We start from the raw sequence: 14,330 nt of genomic DNA, 5'->3' as shown, positions 1-14,330 counted from the left end.
TTATGTATTTTATTATTAAATTTATTTAACGTACTATACGTGGTAAAATATTTAATTTTAATTTTTAATTTTGTCTCTGTGCTCAACGGTACACATAAACATCTTACATCTCTTTATCGGGATGGATACTTTGTGTTCCCGACATTGAAAGTAAAATTTTGGGACATAGTTTATAATTGTCTCGTAGTTTGTGGAAATATATGAATAAAAAGATAAATTAATCATTGTAACTCATTTTTATTATGGATTGCACATTAAAAAAAATCACATCTTTAACTCATCCATTACTTCTTCTGCATCTGCTCTTAGGTTCTCCACTTTTTCTATTAACATCATCTGTAAAACAATGAAACAATTTAACAAGTTCAAAAGCCACACAGTTACAAAATTAGCACACGTGCTTTGAATCCTAATCAATAATATTATTAAATTCCAACACCACATACAGGTCTAACTAAAAACCCTAGTTTTTTTAAGTCGGTTAAAAATTTAAACACGTTAGAATACGGCCCTAGTAAATACATTACCCTTGCAGCGCTGATGAGATGCTGTGCTGCAGTCCGCGAGAGATGTTGAACAGCCGAAGATAAGCTTTCCTCTGACGCACGCGCAACTTCTTCGACGCGACGAAATCCAGCGCGGTATAATTGCATCGCACGAGCCTGTATCAAGTATAGGACATTACAGAATCAAAAATCATTTAAAAAAATTATCGTAAGGTTAAAATCCTGCGTTGAATACGAATAGTTAACGTGAACCCAAAAATTTACGACACAGATAGCTCATCATCTACTTCAAATAATCGCAAGAGTTTGATATTGAAATTTTTTTTCCACAATTTTTTTTCGGAAGATCTTTTGGTCCTTCAAGCCGGAAACCAATATAAGCAGTAACTCAAATAAAAATTTAGCTATGTGATAATTACCTTCCTAACGGCGGGCAGCTCCATCAATTGTTCCAGCTCCGGCATACTACAAGTGCGCAGGCGCACCGCAAGATCGTGGAACAGGGCTTTATAGGGCCACAGAGGCGACAACTCGCCGCAAAGACGTTCCGCACTACTTGCGAATGCGCACGCCGATGTGAGTGCAGCTTGTACTAGCCCACGAGATACCCCATATCTAACACGTTACAAATTAAAATAAATATTTAAAAAAAAGTATTCATAAACGTATTTTAAGTTATAAAATTAAAGACTAAGTTTAAAGTCTTGAGATAAAGATATCCTATTTCAAATTACATAGTTTTTTTTTAAATATAAAAAACAGAAAATTCCCCGACTATGTAGTCGTCGGAGGTGTTAAAAAGCTTACATAAATGGTATTTGTAACCCGAATGTTTACTTTATATTACTACTAGCAGACTCGGCCAAGCGTTGCTGTGGCTAAGATTTTTGCTATAGTAGTAAACTATTCAAGGGAAACGGTAGGAGAACACCAGTCATGGGGACCGCCATGCTTTTTTGGTGGTTATGCCATTAAATTGTAGCTAATGTGAAACGTTGGTACTTTCAACACAGCGCCATCTGTTAGAATTGTGACTATCAAATAATAAACAAATATATTGCAATAAATTAATTTTGCGGGTATAAATTGAGATGTAAGCTATTCTATCTTTTAAGTTGGATCAAACTAGACACGGTGTGCAAATTTGATTGAAATCGGTTCGGTAGTTTAGGAGTACATAGCGGACAAACAACGTGACACGTAATTTATATATATTAAGATATTACAAATTACATAGTAAATGTTTCTTTCTTCTTTGAATATTTTTTTACTACCAGTCCAAATTTTGAAAAAAGTACTTGAAAAGTCAGTTCTAAGTGTTATTTTATTATAATTTCTTACAATAAAAATAATAATAAATTATTCATGACAGAAATATGATTGTGACAAAATTGATCTAACGCTAGTCCCCATACCAGGGAGCCCTATTTATTATAAAAAGAGTAATAGAAAATAGTACGGACACCATTTGACGCCTCATTGGTTTAGTGGTTAGTACCCCTGACTGCGAATCCACGGGTTCGATCCCCGGCTGAGACAAACATCGATGTGATGAGCATTTGGTGTTGTGCTTAGGTCTTGGGTGTTTAAATATGTATTTATATGTCTATATATCTATAATATGTATGTATATCCGTTGCCTAGTACCCATACATAACACAAGCTTCACCAGCTTAGCATGGGACTAGGTCAATTGGTGTGAATTGTCTTAAAAAAAAATTAAGTACAGTACTGACTTGTCGGCTACGTCCGCAACTGGAGTTAGTCTCCAAAGGTCCCGAAGCATCAGAGCTATATAGAAACGATGTAGGACTCTCTCAGGAATATTCTGAAATATTATTTAAAAAAACTTTAGAGGTGTCAGGGGACGATGGAACGAAATTCCTTTCGATTAATTTATATGTTAATTGATATCATAACAGTATGATAGATCTTCTCGACACCAATCTTACGACGAAAAAAAAAAGCCTACATCACGAGGTGTTCCCAGGCGGTCACCCATCCAAGTACTGACCTCGCCCCACGTTGCTTAACTTCGGTGATCGGACGAGAACCGGTGTATTACAATAGTAAATAGCAAAAAAGTGTCGTGACAACTTTTCGTAAGAATTTTTTCCGTCTAGCCCCCTTTCACAACGCGCGATAAGGAACTTCGTTCCAAAAAAAATTTAGTTACAGTTTGTTGCAGTAATACTATATATAATTCGTACGCTCTTTTCTTAAAGGACCCTTAATCAAATTCTTTCGAAAATACTCCAGTGGGCAGCTGGTTCCACATAATGGTAGAGCGCGGCAAAACTGCCTAAAAAACATTTTAACATTTTATTTTTTTTAAAAGGTTTACTAAACCTGGAATTGGTAGGTAGTGATGCCAGCTAAATAATAAAATAAAGTAATTAAAGTTAATTCGATATATTGTTCGTGATATTGAAATATTTGTTATTTTGTATTAGGTCACTTGAGTAAGTGAATATTAAGATTTACCTTTTTGCAGGTAAAACATAAAAAAATATAAGTATTTTATTGCAATGTGCAAATTTGTTCCTTTTTCGGTGGCGAACTTTTTTAGTAACAATATTTATGACATGTCAGATCTATGTTAATGTCAGATTTATGAAATGTCAGAACTACGGAATTTAAAATGACAGTATAGTTTTGTAGTTTTACCCAATGAAGCATGGGGCAGATATTTCTGCATCTACATAACTAATTAATATTTTTAAAGTTTATCAGTCATTTTCCTACCATTTACTAAGGAAATTATTAAAATAATCTTACCGTTATAGGTTTTCCTGTAATCATGCGAACGGCATATCGTTCTGTTATACCCAAAACCCTTGCAGTTTGCGATGCTTCTTCATCAAAACTACAATACAGCGAGTAGTAGTGCCGGTAGTCTGGCCGCACTACTGTATCACCGGTTACTAGGTAGAGTAGGTGGAGGCTCCCAAGTAGCACTAGGCTTTGAGACGCCTGATGTATGTCTTCGAGTAACTGCCGAGCTACTTCCAGTTCTAGACAACCTAAAAAAATTTACGTTTTTCTGGATTAAGCTATTAAACAAATAGAATTTAAATAAATAACTTATTTTTTTCGTTATGATTCTTGAAACTACAGAAAATCAATTTTAATAAAAGTATTTTTTTATTTAATTACCGATGCGCCCCGGACCTACACTTTTTTTTCTGTAACAGATCTGTTTTGACAAAAAACTGCTTCCAAACCGATTTAAATGATCAGACCTCTTACGATAGCTATGAAACAGAATAATTTCGGAACGCGTCTAAAAATATTAGACAACCGAGTGAAAATTATTTTTTTTCTAAAGAAGACATCAAATGTTTTGATGTTAGAAATTAGTTGTATTGAAAAATTAATTATTTATGTTTTGTTTTTATTATATATTATACACTGAACTTCTACAAATATTTGAAGATCATAATTAGCCAAATCGGTCCAGCCATTCTCGAGTTTTAGCGAGACAAACGAACAGCAATTCATTATGATATATCGGTCGGTGAAACATTTCTGCCCTTATCACAATGGACAGTTTTTCTACACATTTCAATATTCACCATTATACAGTGTTCATAAACCAAAGGCAAGCCGAAGTTTAGAAATACGGCAGGTAGTTGATTAGTTCATAGCATAAATATTTTTCTTTGTTATTTTTTTTTATTACTTTAGATTTAAAACTAAATGCGCCATCGATTTATGTTACTTGCCAACATTGCATACTACATATTTTTTCAACACATACCTGAATCCAATAATAACATCACAGGGTGCATAAAATTTACTTTTTGAATAGCAACAATTGTAAAAATTTGAGACAATTTTTTTTATTAAGTTTCTGTGGTTACTCACTGCTCTATCACCTAATTTTGGTTGACGTTGATCTACCTAGTATAGTCTACCATCAGTTTACCACAGAATATGAAAGAACGTCAAAGTCCCTTCCCTAAGATTAAAAACATGTGAACTATTTAATATAAAATTGCTTTTATAATTGCAACTTACTTTTTATCGCCGCTTGTCCAAGTTTGCTAACAATTAGTTTTAACTCGTTATTAATCAGATCCGTCGTTTGTCCTGTTTTACCGACAAATTCCAAAGCACCACTCTTTAATAACGCTATCAGATTTTCTTCGCATAGTTCCTCTATATTGACGCTTCTGTGAATTATTTTACTTAGGGTAAAAAATCAAAGTATTAACGGAAAGTAGACCTTTCGTATGTTAAAAGTCTATTAGATTTGAATAAAAATTATAATTTTTTCTTATACCTATTTGAAAAATATAACTTATTTCAATTCAAATTGGTTTTGATTAACAGACTAGTGCTGCTCTTTTTAGATTAGTTGGTATTTTTGCATACATTTAAAAACAAAAATAAGTAATTTTATTAATATTATTCGTTTTGGTTCTTGCGGTAGGGGTTGGTTCTACGAGGCCGATAGAGCAGTGTTGGCCTAGTGGCTTCAACGTGCGACTCTCATCCCTGAGGTCGTAGGTTCGATGCCCGGCTGTGCAACAATGGATTTTCTTTCTATGTGGGCATTTAACACTCGCTCAAACGGTGAAGGAAAACATCGTGAGGAAACCGACATGTCTTAGAACCAAAAAGTCAACGGGGTGTGTCAGGCACTGGAGGCTGATCACCTACTTGCCTATTAGATTTAAAAATGATCATAAAACAGATTCAGAAATCTGAGGTCAAGACCTAAAGAGGTTGTAGGCGCCACTGTTTTTTTTCCTTGCAGGGTAGAAATGCTGTTTAATGCTTAACTATAATGCAACTTGAATAAGACCACACCTAAGAAGAAAGAAAAAAAGAAGTTACACAAACTAAAACCAATGTGTAGCCTATGATAAATTTACATAAATGAAAAATGACAAAAAGACCAAAAATAACGAAAGACCATAAAAGACCAATACACTGTGTATGTTAACGATGCTCATGTAAAAACGGTTACCATGGTAACATATCTATTAGAAGACGAAACAGCTTGGCAGACCAGATTACATCTTTTACCTGTTTATTATTATTGTTATGCTTTATCAAAATCAACTTACAGCTCAGTTTTAGCCAACAAAGTACATCCCAGAAACTCTTTCAACCCTCTCACATCGTTAGCTAAGTTTAACGCAATCGCACTGATAAGAAGGCTCGCGATATTGGGCCTTAATTGACTGGTCACGGGAGGAAGACCGCTAGATAATACGTTCTTTAATTGCGGCCATTCCCGAGCCCCGCATATTATTATACTTTCACCTGTAAAGTTTTAGAAATTTCATAATGGGGTTTTTGGGTTATTAGGGAGCGTTCAAGTATTACGTAACGCAATATGGGGGGAGGGGGGAGTCTTTTGAAACGTTACAGTGCGTTACATGGGCGGGAGGGGGGTTATTTAAACAACGCGTTACGTAACATTTTTCATTTTCGTTTATGTTGTACGGGGAATCCCTTTATTGTATTGTACGTTACTTTTATTTTTGCTTTCCTAAGTTTATGTTTCGGGGAATCCCTCGACTGTGTCTACGTAATTTTTATTTTATTAGAGCTTACACAAAAGCACATTGCTGTTGACAGTGTTGTTAAAGATTGAGGAAATACCGTAATATCCTCGAAAGAGGGAGATTTGCATCATCAGCTGTTCATGGCATATAAAAGCTGTCATATTAATTTGCCAGCATAATCGTGCCAAAAAAATGCCAACGAAATTATACAGAAATATTTTTTCTGTTAAATATTGGTTGTTTGTAAAGTAGGTTTACGATCGAGATGTTTACGTGATAACGTCTTATTGGTGATATAAGTTTTTGGGAAGTAAGGAATTAATGAAGATAACAATTTTTTCAAATTTTAAATTACATCTATCGTTTTATTCACACTTTTGATGATAAATTTCGGGTGTAAAATGACAAGTTTACTTATTCGACTATGATATACATTTTTCTTCATACATTCACGGAATGACTGGCAGCGCTCGAGATGAGACGGGAGATCGGTCCGTCTCTCTCTCTTTATACCTGCGATCGCGCTCGTGAGGTTTTGGTGTGACACAAGTTTCTGAACATGTCACCCGACTAAAACGATTTTAAAGACGTTATCACGTCAAAACGTTATGGTGCGTTACATGAGGGGAGGGAGCTTCTAAAATCTTTAAAAATTGCGTTACGTAATACTTGAACGCTCCCTAAGTATATGAATGGTATTATTTTTATTATACATAGGAATTAGGACTCCTAATAGCCATAAAAGACAGGCGTTTAGAACAATTACTGTTTTGGGACCTAATTATAATTAGTTTCGATGGTTCGACAGGAGTTCTAAGGTACAAGAAACTTAAGTCAACGCATATAAAAATAAAATACGCAATTTAATTATAAAAAATAAATTGACACTTCGCTCTATAAACAAGATATTTTGATATGGTGTTTAATTTTGTTTTTTTTTTCTATATTACATCTTGAAAGAAAATCATAATATGGTTTTCTGTTCACTGTTTATATACTAAAATAGTCTTAAATATAGCAAAACTTTGAGTGAAATCAGTGTTAGAGTAGGTTCGAACCCCGGCTGTGAAGCTATACTTTCTATGTATATAACAACATCAAAAAATCGGAATTCCTTAAATATAAAATATCGGCGAGTATCAGACATAGAAGGCTGATCACCTTCATTAGAAAAATAATACATAAAACAAATATTAAGATATAAAGAAAAAACTTTTTAACCGGATTAAAGTTATGTATCATTATAAATTTACAATTATTTAACATAGATAATTAAAAAAATTCTTTAAATGTGTAAAGGTTATGTTAATCAAAGACAATAATATTAAGAGAGTAAAAATAAAATCCAATGCATTTCCAGTACTGTATCTTCTTACCAGCATCACAAACGCCGGCTCTACCAGCCCGACCAACCATTTGTCGATAGGACGACAGCGAGATAAATTCTCGGCCTACGAGAGGCGCTCGTAGTATGACACGTCGGGCGGGAAGGTTCACGCCCGCTGCCAACGTGGACGTACAACATAGAACTGAGATTACTCCTGATCTGAAAAAAAAAATTCCTTCGGTTATGCAAAAGGGTTGATAAATATAACTTTTAACGGATATAAACGCGAATTAATCTGACGACAATTACTGAAAATTACTCGCGACGGCACGTTATGTAAGCAGTATACAAAAAATTATCATTCTATTGGATAACATTTTATTAAAGTGAAACCTCTTTAGGCGCATGAGGGTAACATTTTTACGGATGAAACGCAATAATAATAATATTAGCCTCACGAAGATGTTCAGCGTTTTTGTCGAAGAAAAGGAAGTGAGGGATTGAGACCGAATGAGAGAGGGTGAAAAAGGGCGAAAGTAGCAAGAAGCAAGCAAGTGAGAAAGATCGAGAGAGAGTGTGATAGAGCGAACGTCGCATTACGTACAGTGTCATGGAGCGAGAGGTGGGAGAGAGCTATAGTGAGAAATATTGAGAGAGAGAGAGAGAATAAGGGAGATCGAGAAAAAATAAACGGTATTGGTTGATGTATTCGTTTAGTAATTGCATATTACAATTTTAGATGGCAATTCTGTCGCATTCGCGCGTCTTGTGCAGTAAACGCAGATTTTTTGTTCATTTATACATATTATCATTTGCACGTATACAGTGTATAAACAGTGTGAATATAGATATACAAATACATGGAGTGATCATTTACTAGTACATGATTATCTTTTGGGGCTTTTACCTTAGTCATAAAATACAAAGAAGTTTCACTTCTGACATGTGTACTTTGTACGCACGCACTTTTTTTTCTTTTTATTTATATCTTCACGCCTTTTTCCCGAATGGGTAGGAAAGGCTACGGATCTCCACTTGCTACATTCACTAACAAATAAAATGTATGTATAGAGTCAGATGTTCAGACTAGAAATTGAAAAATGTGCCAGGCCAAAAAGGTTTGTAATCTCTGACATGTCAAAAAATGATAGCTGTCACAATTCTACGGAATTAAAAATGAGAGATTAAGCATTCCTTTTCATATACTTGTCACTACGACTGTGCCTGACCTATGTCGATTTTCAAAAGAATGTTTTACTCAAAATCGTACATTCTCAAAATTTAACTAAAATAACACCACGCTACGATTTTACTAAATAATCTTATGTACAAGATATAATCTTTGTTACTATATATATTTTTAAACAAAATAACAAACCGAAAAGCCTGTTCCAGTAGACACCGTTCGTCCGAAGCTAGACCCGCGTGATGATACGCGATACCTGCGCGTACGCAACGAACTAAGTCCGCACTCGATCCTTCCGTACGTAACGCGCTTTGTAGCGCTATACGATCTTGTACACGGTGGGACATCATATCACTGTAAAATAATAATGAGGCGATAAGACCACACCAGACAAATGTTTAACCTCGGTGTTCTCTGAGTTGAAATAAGACTGATGTTTCAAAACAAAAAAGAATAGACAATAATATTTTTAATTTAACGGAATTGTGTAGCCAAATAGGCGTAATCGTTTAAAGGTAAGTGAGGTGAGATTAAGAAATGAATTCGTCAGTTAATAGAATACTACGGCTGGTATGTTTGCAACCCACTCTAGAAGTTTTTAAGATAAGTATAGTATTTTTTTTAAATAGCATTCTTTTGTGATGAGACTTAGTGCTACCGGATTACCATACAGTATTTAAGTTAATTCTTCTTTTTACGCTTGTGTGTAGTGTATAAACAAATCAGTGTCGCTACAACCTTTTTAGGTCTGGGTCTCAGATTTCTGTATCCAAGTCTCAGACCTAATAGGCAAGTAGGGGATCATCACCTTTCAGGATCAGCCTCCTGTGCCTGACACAGGCCGTCGACTTTTTCGGTCTAAAGGTGCGTACAGACTATATAACATAACATGTTATACAACATTGCTATACATGTTTCAGATAATGTGGACACTGAATGTTATAAAACATGTTATTAATATGTATGCTAGGACGAACCCAGCATCTACGTTTTTTTTTGTTTTTCTTTTGTTATTTAAAATTACAACAGTCGCTGCCGCAGCCAGCAAGACGTCCTCTCGTGTCGACATTGTGGCTAGCACTGGAGAACGACAAACAAAAATGGTTATATAACATTGTTATATTGTTTATGTTATAATGTTGAATAACAAGGTTACATAATGTGGACGTGTTATAAAACACAAGTTATATAATATGTTACATAGTCTGTACGCACCCTAAGACAAGCCGGTATCCTCAGGATTTTCCTTCACCGTTCGAGCGAATGTTAAATGCGCTCATAGTAACACAGTCCATTGGTGTATAACCGGGGATCGAACCTACAACCTCAGGGAGAATCGCACGCTAAAGCCACTAAGCCAATACTGCTCCTGCTGTGTAGTGTATAAGTACGTGTATTTGTGTGTCCGTAAATAGTTTAATTGTCGATAAATTACCTGCGCTGCATATTACAGAGTAGTGTTGCGACACTCTGACAGTTCCTTTTGGTGGGGCAGAACACCAGACAACTATCTTGTGGCACCACTTCACTCACTAATCCTCCCACCAAGTCCGGATCCATTTTGTACCCAGCTTCTGTGTACTGGAAACATTATGGAATAGTTTTTTCATTTTTAAAAAAAAATTGATTTATACTGTGTCCTGCGGCGTCATTGTATAATGTATCTTTCTCAATAAATGAAAAATCACAAAAATAATTATTATTTTCGAACCCTTCAGCCAAATTAAGAGTAGCTTTCTTTGGAAAGAATTTTTACGTTTTGGTGACGTATTTTTTGATACTCAATTCCTATTGATCGTAACGTAGATAATTTAGGTTTATTTAAAAAAGAAAACAAATCGGTTCTATTTTAGATTATAGGTAATTATATATAAGTGTAGATGCCGTATATTATACCTACTGGATGTCTGGAATTATGCACACAGAATAAACTATCTAAAATCAAATTAAATCAGGCCCTACAATCCTCGGCCTTAGCCTTGTTTATCTGTTAATTGATATAATTTTTTTAAAAGCCAATGTGACTGTTTTGCCACAGGCACTTTATTTTCAGGTCTTAGTCATGGTGGTGCAGCCCCCATTTATCACCATAAAAACACGCGTTGACACCCGACATGACGCGTCATTTTTCGTCCAAACAATCAAAATTTAACGCAACCTTTCCGTTTCACGATGATTTCCAAGAATTTTTTGCAAGGTTATAAAGCTTTTTTTAAACCAAGGAGCGTTCAAGTATTACGTCACGCAATTTTTGGAGATTCTTGCCCCCCCCCCCCCACAAAACGCGCCGTAACGTTTTTCTGTACCCAATAGTAAAACGTTTCGTGACCACCTACACCACCACTTTATACCTAAAAGTTACCATTATGTGGTGTAAAGTACTAGAAAGTCGAAAATAATATTAACAATAACGCGTAATTCAATCCCCCCCCCCGCACCATAACGTTTTACAAAAGGATCCCTACCCCCAAAATTCGTTACGTAATACTTGAACGAAGAGCTAAATTTATTAGTTATATATATAGGGAAAAGTGAATTAAATGACCTTACATCAAAAGTTAATTTCCGATCTGGTACCAACTCCATATTTCCAGAACTCCAAACGATCTTGTGCAACATATCACCAAGCTTTACATACTCGGTCAGTTCCACGGGACGGAATTGTCTTTGAAAGACATCCGCTTGGAGAAAGCCAGCTAAATCTGGGAGGTTGCCTATTGTAGCACTCATGCCAACTATCTGTATGCCTTCTGAAAATATATATAATTTATTACACCTAAAATGTAAATGAGATTTCAACCTTAAACTATTGTTCTCAGACATTAGTGTCTAATTATGCTGCAACTCATTATTTAAGATAACATGTTTTGATGTACGACATTCAAATATCAAGGTATGGAATTATGGTAACAAGAACCCCAGTCCGACAGAAGATCAAACCGGCTATACAGGTACGTGGGCTAGGGGTTCAGGTACGTGGGCTAGGGGTTCAGGTACGTGGGCTAGGGGTTCAGGTACGTGGGCTAGGGGTTCAGGTACGTGGGCTAGGGGTTCAGGTGCGTGGGCTAGGGGTTCAGGTACGTGGGCTTGGGGTTCAGGAACGTGGGCTAGGGGTTCAGGTACGTCGGCTAGAGGAACAGGCTCTCAAGTAATAAATTTCACTGTTTGAATACTTACTTTTAGCAAATATCACAGTTGAAAGCAGAGTTTCCAGAGTACCTCCTCTTCCTGGTTCCCCAATTAAATGTAATTCATCAACCTAAAACGATCGAGCTTTTTCTATTGTTGTTCTTATATCGCTTAATAATGAAGTTATTAAACATATAAACATTATGTCAGCAAAATTGTCTTTATTTACAACATCACACACGTACAAATAGGACACAAAAATTTGTACAATACCATAAAATGATAACCTACTTTCCCATATCTAATATATAAAATTGTTGGGTCACAATGATTAGAACGAATCCCATAATCCTCTGAAACGGCAAGACCGATTCTTATGAAATTTCATATTCATATTCAGTACGTCTGAGAAACGGCTACTATCTATCAATCAATTCCTAAGTGATACGGGTGTCTACCACAATTTTCTGATTTTTTTTTGTTTTTATTTTGTATGATACAACATACAAAAATACATACAACCCCTAATTTTCACCTCTCTACAATCAACCCTCTTTTTTTTATTATTGTAGATAGTTATTTTTAGTGAACTAAAAAAATGTTTCCTAGAAATAATAATATACACGGCAAAACAATAAAATTAACACATATAAACAGATATAAAATTGTGTGTCAGTTCCTTTGGGAGATATACAATTTAATCATCTAAAAAGTTATAAACTACATAGAAAAGTGTTTATCGATTTTATTAATAGTGCATACTCACAACAATCAAACCAATTTCATCTAATCTATCTAATTCTATAAGATTCCTAATCAAGGCCAGCCCTTTTTCTATTGTTGCTACATATATGCTATTTTTTCTTCTTCTTTTCTTAGGAGGTAAGTGGCCCTTACCACCTGCATATTCTTCTACTAAGAAATCTAATTGTATTGCAAATGGAGATAGTGCCCATATCTGAAAGAAGCTCATTGTAGTAAGGTAGCTCAAGAGGGTAAGAATTGTAAGGACTTATTAAATTGTGAAATTAGATGTTGTGATACCTTCACAATCCAATGAGTCCCAACATCGCTTCAGTATATTCCTAATTAAAGGTTTGGGATACTATTTTTCATAAAACTGATTTAAAATAATATCATAAAATTGAGATGAAATATATACAGAGGTACTTGTATTGTACAGAAGTGAGTTGATACCCATAATTTAAAAACTATTTAACTGTTTTCTAAGCCAAAAATTAAAAAAAACAGCATCATCTTATAATCATCAATAAACTATTGATATAAATACATAGACAACAAAAAACATAGTATATTTTATTACATAAATTCATTTCACACAGAAAATAAACTCATATTTAGATATATTTTTTTTATATTTAGATACAAGTGCTATTTTACTTTCAATATACTTAAATAAATAACTTTAAGGGTACTCATTACTTAAAGTACTAGTATTAGGATCTAGTTTTAAAACAGAAAGTCTATACTGATTATGTATGTTAGCCCACATACCTTTTCCTGCACAATTGCTACAAAAGGCAGAATAAATAACGAATTCTTTTTGCGAACTAACACCTCTCGTAGCATTAGCACCTCTGCCACTAATGTCTTGCCTCCACTTGTCGGCAGGGCATATATTAAATTTTGCCTTTCTTTGATTGCATTTAAATTTAAACATTCTTCCTGCCAGTCTAAATATAAAAGTTCTTTAGAATAAGGAGTTCTATATCTGACTATATTTTTTGTTGTAACAAAACAGTGTTATAAGAACTACTTACCATAAAACTTTTCTATATTTCGATAAGACTTAAATAGGCCTTTTGTTAATATAGGTAGACCATAAAAGTTATTAAATTGATTATTCTTTGGTTCTGTTTCATTAGTAGGATACTTATTGTCAATAATTCCACTCTCCCTTATATCTAATAAAAAAGAATCCTTAGTTTCAAAATGAGCATTGTCATTATTACATATAGATTGATTAATAATATTAAAGCTGTTTTCTACATCTTCCTTAAATTGATCAGTTTTTTGTTTATCATCATTGTAGTGATTATTTGAATGAAAACTTTCTTTAAATACATCTTCGGCTATACTAATTGATAGACTATCTTCTCTAGAAGTTTTAGAATCTACAAAACTCTTCCAGTTGTCTATATTATCAAGTATATTACAAGTTTCTAAAACACCAGGAGAACATGGAATATCGCTGCAAACGGAACTGTGACTATCTGAATCGCACAGGTACTCTACTTGATTGCATGGTAACGGCGGCGAGTCACAGTTTTCTCTAATTTGTATATGTTTTGAAGTATTTACATTATGTTTAACACTCCCGCGGATCTGAGTTAAACGTGCGATTTTACTATTTCCAAGTCTACGACGTTTTGGTGTTGAAGGCGTACATTGTAAGTATTTACGGTTATTGTTCATTCTAAAATGATATATTTTATAAATAAATTGAAAAGTCCTTAGTATTTAGGCATTTAAAAATTAAAAACAAACGCAATGAAAGGCGACATTGTTTTTCTTTATTATAATTTACGATAACGGAGACTAGTACATAATAAATATTTATTATAATATAGTGTGACAATTCGGTAAGTCAAAACTTAAAGAGGCTCGAACATATTAGTTTGACAGTACACTTTCACTTCGCA

At 34.5% G+C, this 14,330-nt stretch overlaps 1 protein-coding gene across 3 annotated transcripts; it reads right to left on the bottom strand.

Annotated features, from left to right (window-relative positions):
• Positions 1-217: 217 nt before the first annotated feature.
• Positions 218-14,227, bottom strand: LOC125059233 (helicase POLQ-like). 3 transcript variants are annotated; one of them, XM_047663556.1, is made up of 16 exons: positions 13,990-14,104; positions 13,449-13,592; positions 13,183-13,361; positions 12,434-12,625; positions 11,716-11,797; positions 11,089-11,288; positions 9,974-10,119; positions 8,731-8,892; positions 7,402-7,571; positions 5,582-5,780; positions 4,527-4,681; positions 3,285-3,529; positions 2,243-2,334; positions 926-1,121; positions 528-662; positions 218-336 (listed from the first exon to the last, which is right to left on the bottom strand). In XM_047663556.1, the coding sequence occupies exons 3-16, from the start codon at positions 13,255-13,257 to the stop codon at positions 265-267; spliced, it is 2,121 nt and encodes a 706-aa protein (XP_047519512.1). In that variant the 5' UTR covers positions 13,258-13,361; positions 13,449-13,592; positions 13,990-14,104; the 3' UTR covers positions 218-264. The 3 variants fall into 3 exon arrangements, with proteins under 3 accessions (XP_047519512.1, XP_047519511.1, XP_047519514.1); XM_047663555.1 differs by having other exon boundaries at positions 13,449-14,227; XM_047663558.1 differs by lacking the exon at positions 13,183-13,361.
• Between the last annotated feature and the right edge of the window lie 103 nt (positions 14,228-14,330).

The sequence above is a fragment of the Pieris napi genome, chromosome 19 (genome assembly GCF_905475465.1).
Source record: "Pieris napi chromosome 19, ilPieNapi1.2, whole genome shotgun sequence".
Taxonomy (NCBI): domain Eukaryota; kingdom Metazoa; phylum Arthropoda; class Insecta; order Lepidoptera; family Pieridae; genus Pieris; species Pieris napi.
This window is presented reverse-complemented; position numbering and strand designations above follow the sequence as displayed.

Excerpts from the sequence above, each read along its gene's own strand:
- LOC125059233 (XM_047663555.1), bottom strand. The coding sequence starts at position 14,103 with ATGAACAATAACCGTAAATACTTACAATGTACGCCTTCAACACCAAAA. Across the intron at positions 12,626-13,182 it reads TAGCAATTGTGCAGGAAAAG|ATATGGGCACTATCTCCATT; the intron begins GTATGTGGGCTA and ends AGCTTCTTTCAG. Across the intron at positions 11,289-11,715 it reads AACTGTGATATTTGCTAAAA|AAGGCATACAGATAGTTGGC; the intron begins GTAAGTATTCAA and ends ATATATTTTCAG.